Source organism: Scyliorhinus torazame, chromosome 20 (assembly GCF_047496885.1).
Source record: "Scyliorhinus torazame isolate Kashiwa2021f chromosome 20, sScyTor2.1, whole genome shotgun sequence".
NCBI classification, from domain to species: domain Eukaryota; kingdom Metazoa; phylum Chordata; class Chondrichthyes; order Carcharhiniformes; family Scyliorhinidae; genus Scyliorhinus; species Scyliorhinus torazame.
In genome coordinates this window covers 24,503,646-24,520,596 of record NC_092726.1, presented here as the reverse complement: position 1 = coordinate 24,520,596, position 16,951 = coordinate 24,503,646, and the positions used below count along the sequence as shown (strand labels likewise).

Here is a 16,951-nt window from a genome sequence, read left to right as displayed (position 1 = left end):
GTCCTGGGAGTGTTTGATGGAGACAGTGTAAAGGGAGCTTTACTCTGTATGTAACCCAGTGCTGTACCTGTCCTGGGAATGTTTGATGGGGACAGTGTAGAGGGAGTTTTACTCTGTATCTAACCCCGTGCTGTACCTGTCCTGGGAGTGTTTGATGTGAAGCCCGCGTACTTCAAACAATGATTTATATCACCAGCAGCAACATCCCTTACCTTGGGTCACTGCAAAGTTATGCGAAGCAGCTAATGAGCCGAGCAAAACAGGCTTAGCTATAAATTTCTGTGGATTTTATTTAATTATACATAAACAGTAGCATCGAAGAAACAGTAGTCTGGTAACACACAAGGTTGGCCAATGAGAGCAGTCAGTCATTGATTTTCCAGCCCGTCGAGATTGGTCATCCGTCTGTTTTTTTTCTTTTCAAAACAAAAAAGGACGATCCTGAACAAGTTTAAAAAGAAATGTCTGTCGGTGTTGTGCGAATCTCTCCCAATCCGGTGTGTGCGTCATTTAAGTGGGATCAGTGCAGTCTGTTTCCCACTACTCACACCTGACCACTTCACTTGAGAGAAACACTTTCCAACCCAAAGACTGAACAAAAACAGTGCAGTCGTTATAAACACTTCAGTGCTGACATTTGCTCATTCCGGGCCCACTTCAGTCAATGTCGCTTGAGCCGACACTGAAAGGGCAAGAAAACCTTTCCCACTTCTGTTATTTTTTTTTTTTTGCCCGACTTGTTCTGAAGGCAGGGTGGCGCTATGGCAACCGCTTGTTCGGTCTCTTCTCCGGGGCCGGTGCCAATCGAAAACCTGAAACCTTACACTCGGCAACTGACGAGAGACACCATGGATGGGATTAACGTCACACCCTGCAAGTGGTAACTTGAGCTGTTTTATCGTGAGTCTTCGAGGGATCTTGCCCACTGTCTGTCACCAAAACCACAATCTCCCCGTTGCTTTTAGTTTGAGCCCAGCAAACCTCTGGCTTCAACTTCTGCAAAGCTATATTCCTACCAAGTGGTTTAACGTTTCAAAAAATAAATTTAGAGTACCCAATTATTCCCCCCCCCCCCCCAATTACGAGGGGAATTTAGCGTGGCCAACCCACCTACCCTGCGCATCTTTTTTGGGTTGTGTGGGGAGTGAGACCCACGCAGACACGGGGGAGAATGTGCAAACTCCACACGGACAGTGACCTGGGGCCGGGATCGAACCCGGGTCCTCAGCGCCGTGAGGCAGCAGTGCTAACCACTGCGCTCCGTCACTGGATTAACTTTTTTTGTAATTTAGAGTACCCCATTCATTTTTTTCCCAATTAAGGGGCAATTTAGCGCGGCCAATCCACCTACCCAGCACATCTTTGGGTTGTGGGGGTGAAACCCACGCAGAGACGGGGAGAATGTGCAAACTCCCCACGGACAGTGACCCAGAGCCAGGATCGAACCTGGGACCTCGGCGCCGTGAGGCAACAGTACTAACCACTTGCGCCACCGTGCCGCCCTCACTGGGTTAACTTAACGAGGAACACCAACGCATTTTAAAGTGCGGCTGGGTGATTTAAATTTGTCACCTCCTGCGATGCCCACCCTAGTGGTTGCCCGTCGCCACCGGTAACGGACTCCATATTGCCAGCTCCAGACTCCCTCGAGCAGGGCACTCTGCGAGTGTGTGTGAGCATGTTCCCTCTTGCTCATAACCCATCTGGCGTTTTGGCTGGAGACTTGCACCTTGAAGTACATTTGGGGTGGCTTCCCGGTGTGACAGCGAGTCTGAGGATCCAGGCTTTATCCATGGGGATCAGATGCCCACCCAGTTGTGTATGTCCCCCAGGGGATGGCACGGCATGAACACACAATGCCTTGACCCAAAATGAAAAGGGCATGTTATCACAAAGCTGTTTGAGGGAGATGCCATGTGCAAACTAGCTGCCCCATCTCCATGACAAGTGACTCCCCTTAAACCATTTCAATGCCTGTAAAGTGCCTTGGGACGTCCTGAGGTTGTAAAAGGCGTGATATAAATGCAAGTTCTGATCCCCTGGAACTCTTCACTCCATTCTGGTAAGTTCATGGGGCTGGCAACCTCCTTTAAGGTCACTCGGGGCAGGGGGGGGGGTGAAATCATAGATTATAGAATGTACAGTACAGAAAGAGGCCATTCGGCCCATTGAGTCTGCACCGGCTCTTGGAAAGAGAACCCTACTTAAGCTTATCCCCATAACCCCACCTACCCTTTTGGAAACTAAGGGGCAATTTAGCATGGCCAATCCATCTAACCGCACACCTTTGGACTGTGGGAGGAAACCCACGCAGACACGGGGAGAACGTGCAAACTCCACGCAGTCAGTGACCCAAGGCTGGAATTGAACCTGGGACCCTGGAGCCGTGAGGCAGCAGTGCTGACGCTGTGATAACCATTACGTTAACACGGGGGGAAGAAGGGAAGTAGGGAAAAAAAATACCATGAAATAGTTTTGAATACCACAGTTTGTCTCAATCATGGGGCAATACTGAGGTGTATGGTCTGCAAAGACCCAAGTGCGGGCAAAATGAGGGCCAGATGCTGAGCAGCTGACATGATGAGACTAGTCTCTTCTTTCGGCCCCTTATCCAGGTCACTTACCGTTTCACAAAAAGGGTACGCAGTCCATAGTTAGACCCCTTCACACCACATACTCAACATACCACTGCAGACTGGTGAGACCGGATTGGGCCCATATGCCCAGCTTTCAGCAACAGCCGTCAAAGTGGCAATCGCCCACTGCCCAGACAAGATGGGAGGGATGGGCTAGAAACGGGATAGGTTCAAGGCGCTGAACCCTGCGCCGGGAGGAGGGAGGGGGCCTAACCTTGCCCCCCCCCACCCAACCGACAACTCGACATGAACCCGATGCCCAGTGCCCATGCGTCAGGACAGCAGCCTCGCCTTTTCGAGTGCGGGGAAGGTTCTCAGGAGACAGCCGGCCAAGCATAAAGCAGCTGTTCGCCGGCAAGTGACTGTCGTCTCGAAGCAGACTGAGGGACGTTAAATCCCAGTGCTCTCCAAAAGGGGAATTGAAATTGGGCTCTCATTCAGAAATAAGCCACAATGCCCAAGTTCCCTCTGTGCCTACTTCAAATTCGTGAACGTAAAAAGTGTAAACATCCTGACAAGACAAATGCAGCTGAAAAAGAGACCCACACGCTCCAGAAAACGGCAACATCGATCATCGCAATTTATATTGAACTCAGGGGACCAGTCACCAGTCACTTGCTCGTTTTGATTCCCCCCCACTGCCGTCGAGAGACTTCTGACAGCTGGCAACAGTCCCGTTCGTTCGTTGGGAAAGTCTGCTCGCAAAGCAATCTGAATCGAACTCCGCAATGGCCGTCGTGTCTGTATTGAGGAATGCGCGCAAGATTGTTTGACTGTCGCGGAGCGAGACTGGGGCAGAGTTGGCACATCGACCGCGTCAGCTCAGAGTTAGAAGGGAATTCGGTCCCGATAAGCGAGATACAATTTTCCGCCTTCGGTGTGGTTGGAAATGAAGATTGAAGAACCGCACAGTGCCGATGAGCCCAGGGAGAGAGGCGATGAGAGGAAAATAAACCCGCGCTGTGCCCGTCGCCCCACATTCTGCCCCCCCCCCCCCCCCTCCCCCCTACCCTGCCGATCGTTGACGTGCCACCCTGCCAGCCGGGCCTCAGTAAAAGCGCTTGCGGCTTTGCTCCTGCCATTTCTGGAAGGCGATGATCGCGACCACGGCCAGCACCATCAGGCCCACGAGCGAGAAGAAAACGACGAAGAACAACGTCACGCCGCTCATCGGCTCGTAATCCAGATCGTCTGCTCGGAATGGAAAGAAACAAAAAAGTCAGCAAACGGCGACTGCAAACAAAACCCTGGCCCATCCTGCCGAGGGCCACATGGGGAGAGCTGACGGACATCAGAGCCATACCCTGCCATTGCCTTCTTTTCCCCTTAAAGAGCGATGTGTTCAATCCCCCCCCAATGGCCTCGTATTCCCCCCCCCCCCCCCCCGGGTTCAAATCCCGCTACTGTCGATGGTGAAATTTGAATTCAATAAAAATCTGGAATTAAAAATCTTAACGATGACCATGAAACCGTTGCCGATCGTCGCAAAAAACCCATCTGGGTCGCTAATGTCCTTTAGGGGAAGGAAATCTGCCGTCCTTACCCGGTCTGGCCTACACGTGACTCCAGACCCCACAGCAATGTGGTTGACTTTTAACTGCCCCCCAAGGGCAATTAAGGATAGGCAATAAATGCTGGCACAGCCTGCGACGCCCATGGACGAATTTTTTTTTAAAAATTGCTGAAGGGATTCGCAAAGAAAATAAATAGTGCACCTCTTCATTTGACGTTTACCGGAATATCAATCTTCCGGCTGAAAATCAATCCTGGTTCCTGCATTTCCACCGTATAGAATGTAATTGGATGGGCCACCTTTACCAAGTAAATCCCAATGTGTGTTTAGCACCCCCCCCCCACTCTCTCTACCTTGACTGCATGTTAAATCTGTATTTATATTTGTCAAAAGACAGCCATTTTCTATCTCTCGTGAACCTGAGTGACAGCTCAGCTGAGAGCATTCCAGTTACACACACACCCTGTCCGGCTCCTCAGCGACGATCTTACTCCACAACGCAAGCTGAACCTGCTGTAAATAAAGGTCAAGTTGATGACCTTCTGAATCCATCATCGTTTTAAGGCCTACTTCATAAGCTTGAGATATAAGGGCAGAATGAGGCCATTGGGCCCGTCGAGTCTACTCCGCCATTCTGACGTCTGATCCCATCCTGGCCTCAACTCCACCGTCCTGCCCGTTGTCCACAACCCTTCAACCCATTACCAATTAAAAATCTAGTCTAACTCCTCCTTAAATTTACTCACTGTCCCAGCATGCACCACACTCTGGGGAGCGAATTCCACAGATTCACAACCCTTTGGGAGAAGTAGTTTCTCCTCAACTCGGTTTTAAATTTGCCACCTCTTATCCTAAGACCTCTCGATCTCCAATTCCCCACAAGAGGAGCATCCGCTCCACGTCTACTTTATCCATGCTTTTTAACCATCTTGTCTACCTCAATTCGATCTCCCCTCATTCTTCTAAATGTGAAAGAGTATCGGCCTAAACGGTTCAATCTCTCTTCAGACGACAAACCCCTCATCTCTGGAATCAACCTATGAGCCCCCTCTGAACTGCCTCCAATGTCACTACATCTTTCCTCAAATAAGGGGACCAAAACTGTGCTCAATACTCCAGGGGTAGTCTCACCAATACCTTGTACAGTTGCAACAACTCTTCCTTACCTTTATACTCGATTCCTTTAGCTATAAATGCCAACATTCCATTCCATTTTATTTTTTAATAAATTTACCCAATTCATTTTTTTCCACGAAGGGGCAATTTTGCTTGTCCAATTCACCTACCCTGCGCATCTTTGGGTTGTGGGGGGGGGTCAGACCCACGCAGACGCGGGGAGAATGTGCAAACTCCACACGGACAGTGGCCCAGGGCCAGGATCGAACCTGGGACCTCGGTGGCGTGCGGCCTCATTCCCTTTCTTTATTATCTGCTGTACCTGCATGCTAGCTTTCTACCCAGATCCCTCTGCAGCGGAGGACCCCCGAAGTCTCTCTCGTGGTCTACTACACTGGGACTGAGCTGGAAGTCACTGCCCAGGAGGGTGGTCGAAACGCGGATGGGGAATGATTTCAAAGGGAAATCGGACGGGCACCCGAGGGAGGTTAACTCGGGAGAACTACGGGGAATAGAGTGGGAGAGCGGGACTGACTATACAGAGAGCCAGCATGGACTCGATGGGCCAAGTGGCCTGCTTCTGTACCATATTCACTATATGGTATATAATGCGACGATCCGGATGGTGGATGGTGAAGTAGATAGATCATGGCTCCTTTACTGCCCAGCAATATCCCTGACCCAGAGTGGTTACAGCACAGGAGGTGGCCACCAATGTCGACACTGACTCTCCAAAGGAGCTGTTTACCTCGCTCCGCTGCCTTCTCCCCGGAACCCCGCACTTTCCTCTTTTTCAGGGAATGATCCCATTCCCTTTTGGACGCCTCGACTGAATCTCCCTCCACCAATCTCTCGGGCAGTACATTCCAGTCGCTGTGAGGAAAACATTTTCCTCACATCGCCATCGCTTCTTTAGTCAACCATCTAACCAGTCCCCCTCTGGTTCTCCACCTTCCCACCCGCGGGAACATTTGCTCCCCATCCACTCTGTCCAGAACGCCTCATGACTTTTGAACGCTTTGATCAAATCTCCCCAACCCCCAAGGAGATCAGTCCCAAATTCACCAACCCGTCTACAGAACTGACCCAACCCTTAAGTGGCTGACGTGTCCAAAAAGTGACGCGGGACAGGCACTTTGATTCAACTCTTGTGCACTGTGCCCGAGGTCAAAATGGTTCTCTGCTCATGGGGGCGAGGTGAAGCAACCGAATTTGGAGAACGTCCAGCAGAGTCTCGTACAAACAGGTACTCTTTGATCAAACGAAGAGATCGCAGAGAGGACACATTAGCTCAGCTCCTCTCTCCACACAATCCGCTGCAAGAGACACTGAGCATTTCCAGCGTTTTCCGTTCGAAACCTCGTTGCAGGATAATTGGCAAAAGAAGCGGTGGGAGAGATCAAAATGATCTGGAGCGCGCCATCCTGAAGGGGGCATAGGGAGCAGGTTCAACTCTGGGGCGATTTCCCTTACCGTCTTGTAGGCGGAGGTTATCCACACTGGGAACCAGCACTACTTCTTCTTCCTCCTCCTCGGGCGTTCTTTCCACTGTCAGTTGGTAGACCTTTACTGATACAATGTCGTGATTATCTACAGGGAAAGGAACAACGAAGATTCAATGCTCCCGTCCGCTCCCTCTGAAAGTATGCTTCATCTGGGAAAAGCTGAGCTACCATAACAGAAGGCAAAAGATACAGCAATATTTTTTATTCTTCAATTTGGGTCATGGGCATCGCTGGCCGGGACCAGCGTTTATTGCCCAGCCCTAATTGCCCCTTGAAGGTGGCAGTGGTACATCCACTGTGCTGTCGGAGGGAGTTCCAGGATTTTGACCCCGCGACAGTGAAGGAACGGCCGATATATTTCCAAGTCGGGGTGGTGAGTGACTTGGAGGGGAACCTCCAGGTGGTGGGGTTCCCAGGTATCTGCTGCTCTTGTCCTTCTAGATGGTAGAGGCCGTGGGTTTGGAATGTTGCCGAAGGAGCCTTGGCGAGTTGCTGCAGTGCATCTTGTAGATCGTACACACGGCTGCCACTGTGCGTCGGTGGTGGGGGGAGTGAATGTTTCAGGCGGTCGATGGGGTGTGAATAAACTGGACTGCTTTGTCCTGGATGACGTGGAGCTTTGAATGCGATTGAAACTGGACTCATCCAGACAAGTGAAGAGTATTTCATCCCACATCTGACTCGTGTATTATAGGTGGTGGACAGGCTTTGGGGAGTCAAAAGGTGAGTTACTTGCCACCGAATTCCCAGCCTCTGACCTGCCCTTGTATTCACAGTATTTATATTCCAATCAGACCATCTGATGCTGAAGGAAACACCTTGTATGCAGTTTGCAACAGGAATAAACAGGAGTGGAAATTCACGTATCCCTTCGAGGCATGAGGCTATTCCCAAGGGGCCAGATGGTCCTCGCTGATTAGTCACAACGGCCAAGTCACCGCTGGACTCACTTCAGGGCAAACAATGTAACACAGGCTGAATGATCTCATCCCTCACTGACACCGACCCGACCATCGACCCAACTCCCAAATGGGTAGAGGTGTCTTGGTGGGCAGCACTGTGGCCTGACTCAGGACGTCATGGGTCAAAGTGCCACTCCAGGCTGACACTCCCGAGTGCGGTACTGAGGGAGCGCTGCATTGTCGGTGACTGACATTAAACCAAAGCCCCATTTACTCAGATAGACATACAAGAGCCCTCGGCGCTATGTCGAAGAGCGGGCAAATTCTCCCCGATGTCCTGTCCTATTCCCCAATCCACATGACAAACGATCTGATCGTCATATCGCTAAGAGTGAGTGCTCCTTGCGTAGTAATTGGCTGCCACACTTACGACAATGGAACTTAATTGATTGGCCTTAATGCGCGTTGGGAGATCCTGAATCATGAAAAGCAGGTTCTTTTATTTGCCCCTTTCTCGGGCACTTTCCTGGCAAGCCCACACAGTGGAAGGTCCTACAAACGTTGGAAGGCAACATACCCGTCAGGTCTCCAGTGGCTGAAGAGACCCCGAAGTAATAACCCAAAGGCAGCCTGACTCCCGGAAGATCGATGCAGTCCTTCCATTCGTTCTTTCCTTCGATATTGATCATGACCTGAAAAAGGGCAGACGTTCATCAGCTCTCTTTGAAAGTTCCCTCTGTGCCCCTGCCCTTGCCAACAGGCTGACCAGCGAAGGCCTCTCAATGACAAGGCAGCTCTTAAGACAAAACCGGGCCCAGAAACCTGTTCAATTAGTTACGTGCACCCAGCATCGCAACTGCGCACGAGCAGGGAAAGAGTGCGGCCAGGACGCCACCAATTGAGATACGGTTGGCCCAACTCCAGGACAGGACAGAGCTAACCAACTGCCCTGTCAGTGAAGTGCCGGGAGGTCAAGTCAACAACATTTAAGTTGTTAGCACTGCTGCCTCATGGCGCCAAGGTCCAAGGTTCGATTCCAGCCCCAGGTCACCGTCCATGTGGAGTTTGCACATTCTCCCCGTGTCTGCGTGGGTTTCGCCCCCACAACCCAAAGATTGGCCACGCTAAATTGCTCCTTAATTGGAAAAAATTACTTGGGTACTGTAAATTTATATTAAAAATAAATAAATAAATATTTTGGAAGTGTACAGGAGAGGGTCGTCTCTTTTGCGGCAAGGGTTCAGAGTGGCCGTGAGAACAGCAGAATTAAGAGCTGCAGTAGGGTCATCCGGCCTCCTATTGGGCGAGGACAACATCTAGCTCACTTGAATCATGGGGGCCTGAACGAGGCACGTGCCATGGCCATAGCCCACAACAGGGTCGGGTTGGGCAACACGCGCGCTTTGTGAGATCCGAAAGGTTTGCTCACCGCGAGCACTCACCGTCAGCCTCCGTTTCAGGTAGCGGGTTACCACGAAGGTGTCGTGGTCGAGATTCCGCACCAGGGCGGTGCACCCTCCAATGGCCGTGGGCCGCCCATCTCGGGAGTGATCGTACGAAAGGCTCCCGTTGTTCACCATCGCTGAGATGTACGGGAAAATCCGCTGCCCGGCAAAAAAAACATTAGTACGCGAACACACAAGAGTTCAATGTGCCCATAAACATCCTTCAAACCCAAAACCCAATAGCAAGTCCATGAGACATAGGAGCAGAATTAGGCCACTCGGCCCTTCGAGTCTGCTCCGCCATTCGATCATGGCTGATATTTTCTCATCCCCATTCTCCTGCCTTCTCCCCATAACCCCTGACCCCCTTATTAATCAAGAGCCTATCTATCTCTGTCCTAAAGACACTCGGTGGTTTGGCCTCCACAGCCTTCTGCGGCAAAGAGTTCCACAGATTCACCGTCCTCTGGCTGAAGAGATTCCTCCTCATCTCTGTTTTAAAGGATCGTCCCTTCAGTCTGAGATTGTGTCCTCGGGTTCCAGTCTCTCTTCCCAGTGGAAACATCCTCTCCACGTCCCACCCCACTCCCTTCCAACCGAGTGGCCATGTCGTAAGCCGACCGCTTAACCCTCGAGCCTTCAAACTCTAACCCTCCCCCACCCCCACGGGGCACCGAACAATCTGCCCCTTTGTCAAAGCGATCCTCTGACTTTATAAACTCCGGGGGGGGGGGACATAAGTGGGGATTCCCTCAGTACAGTGGGCTCGAAGAGTCCTCCCAAGACAGCAGGTGACAAGAGGCAATAAAAGATAACGCCAAACCACAAAACGAAACACAAAGTCTAGACACTGCAAACTATATCGGTTTGCCCGCTCAAGGAAGAATGAGATAGGGAATGAATGCGAAACGCCGCGGAACGATAACGCAAATAGGGAAGGATGAAAGCCAGACATGCCAATGGAGCATGGAGATGGGAACACAAGGGCTACCTGGTTAGTAGACGAATATCTCCTCTTCTTAGTCTGCCACATCCCCGGAAACAATGCCAAACAGTAGCAACGAGATAAAACAGGCAGTTCAATAGCTCATCATTGCTTTCAATCATTCAACTGACATGCATTTCCCGCCACTGGCAATGACCCTCTGCTTACAACACTGAACAAACATGTGGACTTATTTCACAGCTCAGAGACTACACTGCCCCTTACGCTAGCCTGAGGTTTGGATTACCCCGGTGAGGCTTCTCCCTAACGGAACTAACCTGCAATAAATAACCCGGACGACGGGAACACATGACTCGGGGCATGGAAGGATCTTTAGCATTTTATTCTAATGAGCGCCTTTCCAATTTTGCCACAGATGTGAGATCTGATCGGGGTAGAATTCCTTTGGTACAACAGGATCAGGATTGATCGAATAGAGTTCTGGTTAGTCCCCACCTGGAGCACCCTGTCCAGACCTGGTCAGGAACAATGTATACAGTGAATGGTAGAACCTTCAAGAGTATTGACAGTCAGAGAGATCTAGGTGTACAGGTCCACAGGTCACTGAAAGGGGCAACACAGGTGGAGAAGGTAGTCAAGAAGGCATACGGCATGCTTGCCTTGATTGGCCGGGGCATTGAGTATAAGAATTGGCAAGTCATGTTGCAGCTGTATCGAACCTTAGTTAGGCCACACTTGGAGTACAGTGTTCAATTCTGGTCTCCACACTACCAGAAGGATGTGGAGGCTTTAGAGAGGGTGCGGAAGAGATTTACCAGGATGTTGCCTGGTATGGAGGGCATTAGCTATGAAGAGAGGTTGAATAAACTTGGTTTGTTCTCACTGGAACGACGGAGGTTGAGGGGCGACCTGATAGAGGTCTACAAAATTATGAGGGTCATAGACAGAGTGGATGGTCAGAGGCTTTTCCCCAGGGTAGAGGGGTCAATTAGTCGGGGACAAAGGTTTAAGGCGCGAGGGGCAAGGTTTAGAGGAGATGTACGAGGCAAGATTTTTACACAGAGGGTAGTGGGTGCCTGGAACTCGCTGCCGGAAGAGGTGGTGGAAGCAGGGACGATAGTGAGTTTAAGGGGCATCTTGACAAATACATGAATAGGATGAGAAGAGGGGGATACGGACCCCCGAAGTGTAGAAGATTTTAGTTTAGACGGGCAGCATGGTCGGCACGGGCTTGGAGGGCCGAAGGGCCTGTTCCTGTGCTGTACTTTTCTTTGTTCTTTTGTCATTCATCTTGTGATGAAGGGTCATCCAATCCCATTACCAGTGGCAAACAGGAAGAGAACCTCTACATCGGGATTTTCCCAGCATTTGGCATTCGGTTGAAAACAGTTTTTCCCTTCAACACAGAGATCTATCTTGATCATCAGACACCATAGTATGACAACCGCATGGTCATTCAGCCTCATAAGTCATGATTTGCAGAGTGGTTAACCCTTGCCATGAAGCAGACCCTCACAATTAAGGCTTCCCTCGTCTCTCACAATCTCAATAACACTCCCGTGCTGTATTTGAAATGGAGATTTGCCACCTCCCATTCCGGTTTTCAAGCTTGCAAAAAAAATCCCTTCCTCTTCCTCCTCCCCGTCCAGGGTCAGCTTGGCTCCAGTGCTCAATTGGGGATTTAAAGAATGCGAGTTCAAGGCCTACGCTGGACTGAGAGCAGAGGGACTCACGGTGACAGTCCAGATGGGACTGAGGGAGTGCCGGGCTGTCAGAGGTGGACTTTTATCCCCTCCAATGAAGGGGCAATTTATCGTGGCCCAATCCACCTACCCTGCACATCTTTGGGTTGTGGGGGTGAGACCCACGCAGACACGGGGAGAATGTGCAAACTCCACACGGACAGTGACCCAGAGCCGGGATCGAACCCGGGTCCTCGGCGCCCTTGAGGCAGCAGTGCTAACCACTGCGCCACCCAGATATTTTTCTTCAACCCAGAAAGAAATTCCGATATTGGTCATCGAGCGATGTCAGGCGGGAGAGTGAACATGCAAGGACTGCTCGGTGGATTCCACAATCCACGGCACAACCTGTCAACTGAAAGGAACAACGCTGCCAGCCACGTGCTCTGCTCTTTGCTAAGACTTTGAATTAAAACGGTGAGGTAGATTTTTAAATAAATCCACATGTTAGTTGTTTCCCAACACTTAACTCTGACTTCGATCAGCCACCACCGATGAGGGATGTTTATTTAACATTGTAACAGAGCCGATTTATTCGAGGGCAATATGTTATTGGGTTGTGGACTCACCTCCTGCTGTTTTTCCTCGTTTGGATACGTATCCACGAATATTCCCAATCCGGAAAACGGATCGATGCTGCCGAACACTGTCCCTGAAGAAGGGGGGAAATCTTCAGAAAACGGCAAAGCAATACCTCCGAGCTGACACCATTCCCCCTCCCCCCACACTTTTCCCTCCATCCAAATGATTGCCGCCTCTCCCAAAGGCACCGATCAACAGCAGAAAACAACTCACACAAGCGGCTGTCGCCTTTTGGCAGCTTGCCCAAGCAGACACACCGCGACAACAATTTATGTTTATACAGCGCCTTTCGCTTGAGAAGGCAGCCCCAAGATGCTTCACGGGGCCGTTCTAGAACAAAGGATGACCATCCAGCTGCATGAGGAGATCCCACAGTCAGGTGACCAAAGGGTTGGCCAAGGTTTTCCGAAAGAGAGCGAAGGTGGAGAGGTGTAGAGAGAGGGTATTCCAGAGCTGAGCAGCTGAAGGCACGGCCGCAGGGGGCGGAGCGATCAAAATTGGGGGTGCTCAAGAGGTCGGAATCGGAGATTTCTCGGGAGGGTTGCTAGGCTGGAGGAGGAGGGTGGTGAGGCAGCGGATTAGATCTCCAACCGTTCCCAATTCTGCTGATAGGTCATTGACTTGAAACGGTAATTCTTTCTCTCCCGGGCGGTGCAGTGGTTAGCACTGCTGCCTCTTAGCGCCGAGGACCCGGGTTCGAAACCGGCCCTGGGTCACTGTCCATGTGGAGTTTGCACATTCTCCCCGTGTCTGCGTGTGTCTCACCCCCACAGCCCAAAGATGTGCAGGGTAGGTGGATTGGCCACGCTGAATTGCCCCTTAATTGGGAAAAATGAATTGGGTACTCTAAGTGTATTTTTAAAACTCGGTTTCTCTCCCCACAGATGCTGCCCGTCCTGGTGAGCATTTCACGCACAGTTTCATTTCACATTTCCAGCCCGCACACTCTTTTGCATTAAGCTATTGAGGGTGAGGGTATCGGATGCAATTTTTTTCCTGTCATAAGTTTGAAACACTCTCTCAGTGAATTTGCATTCAAAGTACAGATAGCAGCCCACTTTTCTTCAACAGGTTCCAGATCACGTATTGTACCTGCTTGCATTCGATTTTTGGTGTACCAGATTGCAAACCCGTCACCATTCAGATTTTTCTTCCCCTGGCCGTGAACTTTGAAGTGGACCTGTACCTCCCAGTCTTGCATTAGACAGGCCTGCAGGCACAGAATAAGCATCATGTGGTTAATCTCTGGAGATATTAAACGGTGAACTGCAGCAAAAGTAAAATACATCAGCAAATGGCTTTGGTGGAAAGCCTGCACACACCTTCCAGAATCTCATTCCTCGGTCTGTCCCTGGGAAGAATGGGAGCTTTACTCTGTATCTAACCCCGTGCTGTACCTGTCCTGTGAGTGTTTGATGGGGACAGTGTAGAGGGAGCTTTACTCTGTATCTAACCCTGTGCTGTACCTGTCCTGGGAGTGTTTGATGGGGACAGTGTAGAGGGAGCTTTACTCTGTATCTAACCCTGTGCTGTACCTGTCCTGGGAGTGTTTGATGGGGACAGTGTAGAGGGAGCTTTACTCTGTATCTAACCCCGTGCTGTACCTGTCCTGGGAGTGTTTGATGAGGCAGTGTAGAGGGAGCTTTACTCTGTATCTAACCCCGTGCTGTACCTGTCCTGGGAGTGTTTGATGGGGACAGTGTAGAGGGAGCTTTACTCTGTATCTAATCCCGTGCTGTACCTGTCCTGGGAGTGTTTGATGGGGACAGTGTAGAGGGAGGTTTACTCTGTATCTAACCCTGTGCTGTACCTGTCCTGGGAGTGTTTGATGGGGACAGTGTAGAGGGAGCTTTACTCTGTATCTAACCCCGTGCTGTACCTGTCCTGGGAGTGTTTGATGGGGACAGTGTAGAGGGAGCTTTACTCTGTATCTAACCCCGTGCTGTACCTGTCCTGGGAGTGTTTGATGGGGACAGTGTAGAGGGAGCTTTACTCTGTATCTAACCCCGTGCTGTACCTGCCCTGGGAGTGTTTGATGGGGACAGTGTAGAGGGAGCTTTACTCTGTATCTAACCCCGTGCTGTACCTGTCCTGGGAGTGTTTGTTGGGGATGGTGTAGAGGGAGCTTTCCTTTGTATGTAATCCATGTTGTAAAAGGCCTACAATGATCCATTGAAAGCTGGAAGAACCACATCTCATCTTCTGATCAGGCACTTTACAGCCCTCTGGATTTAACATTTGAGTTCAACAACTTCAAACCATGAACTCTGTTCTCCATTTTGTCCCTCGTCCATTACTCCCCCAAAGTGCCAGTCTGTATTTTCTTACGATTTTGCTTTCAGGCAGAGTAGAATCAATATAGGCCATTCGGCCCATCGAGTCTGCACTGACCCTCTGAAAGAACACTCTGCCCAGGCCCACCACCCCTCCCTATCCCTGTAACCCCCCCCCCCCCCCCCTAACCTGCATCTTTGGTTACTATGGGGCAATTTAGCACAGCCAATCCACCTAACCTGCACATCTTTGGACTGTGGGAGGAAACCGGAGCACCCGGAGGAAACCCACGCAGATTCGGGGGTGCAAACTCCACACAGTCACCCAATGCGGGAACTGAACCCGGGTCCCTGGCACTGTGAGGCAGCAGTACTCACCACTGGGCTGCCAGCACTAAACCTTTATTTTTGCCCAAAACACATTCTGCTATTTTGCTTTCAGACAGTGCTGACCTTTACTTTGCCATTAACATCTAGATTACCCTTGACCCAAGCTTTAGGCTTTCAAACATTCTTTGTCTTCTGCTCCATGACGTCTTTGTCATTTAATCTCAGCTATTTTGCTCCACCTGTTCCTCCCCTCCCTTTTCAACAGCATGAATCCTCTCCGATTCTGCAAAAGAGTTGTATCGGACTCGAAATGTTGACTCTTGTTTCCCTCTCCACAGATGCTGCCAGACTTGCTGAGTTTTCCCAGCATTTTCTCTTTCCGTGCTGCAGCTGCCCTGTTGACGGGGACACTGGTGCGGAAAGCAGCCCGTTCCCCGTGCTCAAGACTTAACATAAAATCATCCAAAGTGAGAAATCAACTCTTACTACACGATTCCAGATCGCTCCCTGTTTGCTCTGAAGGTCGGGAGTGAGTCGTATAAAATGGGAGGTCACCATTGTATTTCCAAGAAGATCCCAGTGAGTCCCCGAACCAGATGCTCCGACACCTGCAAAAGACAAATAGCACTTAGCAATGAAGGGAGCTAACACAGAGGAGAAGGCCATTCCTTCACTGTCGCTGGGTCAAGGCTCCCTCCCTGACAGCACTGTGGGTGTACCTACACCACATGGACTGCGGCGGCTCGAGAAGGGGGCACACCACCACCTTCACGAGGGGCAATTAGGATTGGGCAGCACGGTGGCGCAGTGGCTAGCACTGCTGTCTCACGGCATCGAGGCCCAGGTTCGATCCCAGCCCCGGGTCACTGCCCGTGTGGAGTTTGCACATTCTCCCCCGTGTCTGCGTGGGTCTCGCCCCCACAACCCAAAGATGTGCAGCGTAGGTGGATTGGCCACGCTAAATTGCCCCTTAATTGGAAAAAATGAATTGGGTACGCTAAATTTATTTTGAAAGAAAAGGATTGGGCAAATATTAACCTCAGTTTACAGTGGGCTTCACCCACTCCAAGCGAAGACATTTCTTCTGAATTCCCTATTTGATTTGTGTTTTTTAAAAATAAATTTAGAGTACCCAAATCTTTTTTTTCCAATTAAGGGGCAATTTAGCGTGGCCAACCCACCTACCCTGTACATCTTTTGGGTTGTGGGGGGTGTGGGGGGGGGGACCCCACGCAGACACGGGGAGAATGTGCAAACTCCACACGGACGGTGACTCAGGGCCGGGATGGAACCCGGGTGCTTGGCGCCGTGAGGGCGCAGTGCTAACCACTGTGCCACGCCTGACCAAGCATCTCGATTAGGTCACACCCCCCCCCATTCCCATCCCACCCACCCCCCCCCCATTCCCATCCCACCCACCCCCCCCCCATTCCCATCCCACCCACCCCCCCCCATTCCCATCCCACCCACCCATTCCCATCGCACCAAGTCTTCTCTGCAGGAGAGAGACTGAGGAATATGGCGACCAGAAAGAACCCTGCACGGTAGAAGCGTGGTGTCTGAGCAAGATCTGTCTCACCGGACCTGTGCATTGCAATAACTCCACTTCGTCCCTCACCGACCCCTACACCCCTGAGCTTCTTTGCAGCACCCCAGGTGGGGGGGGGGGATTGCACTTTATTTGCATTGCAATGATCCTTACCCTGGTAGGGTTTCATCAGGCTGTGCTCGCGCTTCAGATACTCCTCGGTGCCCGAGTCAGCCTGGCCCTGGCCCTGGGGCAGGCCCTGGCTGAGCAGGGTCAGCAGCAGCAGACACCAGCAGCGGCGCCGCCGCGGCGCCATTGTTGCGTGCGCGCGGGAGGGGAGGGGAGGGGTAGGGGCAGATTCCCTCTTCCTTTATTGGCTGGCCGCAGCCGTCAATCACTCCTCCGCCCGGGCCGCGTTCCATTTTGGAATGTC

The 16,951-nt window shown here is 51.2% G+C and overlaps 1 protein-coding gene across 2 annotated transcripts; it reads right to left on the bottom strand.

Moving 5' to 3' along the window:
- Positions 1–265: 265 nt before the first annotated feature.
- LOC140396980 (VIP36-like protein) lies at positions 266–16,858 on the bottom strand. 2 transcript variants are annotated; one of them, XM_072485983.1, is made up of 9 exons: positions 16,693–16,858; positions 15,477–15,598; positions 13,480–13,597; positions 12,375–12,457; positions 10,109–10,141; positions 9,115–9,276; positions 8,250–8,364; positions 6,739–6,855; positions 266–3,827 (listed from the first exon to the last, which is right to left on the bottom strand). In XM_072485983.1, the coding sequence occupies exons 1-9, from the start codon at positions 16,832–16,834 to the stop codon at positions 3,685–3,687; spliced, it is 1,035 nt and encodes a 344-aa protein (XP_072342084.1). In that variant the 5' UTR covers positions 16,835–16,858; the 3' UTR covers positions 266–3,684. The 2 variants fall into 2 exon arrangements, with proteins under 2 accessions (XP_072342084.1, XP_072342085.1); XM_072485984.1 differs by lacking the exon at positions 10,109–10,141.
- Positions 16,859–16,951: the final 93 nt, after the last annotated feature.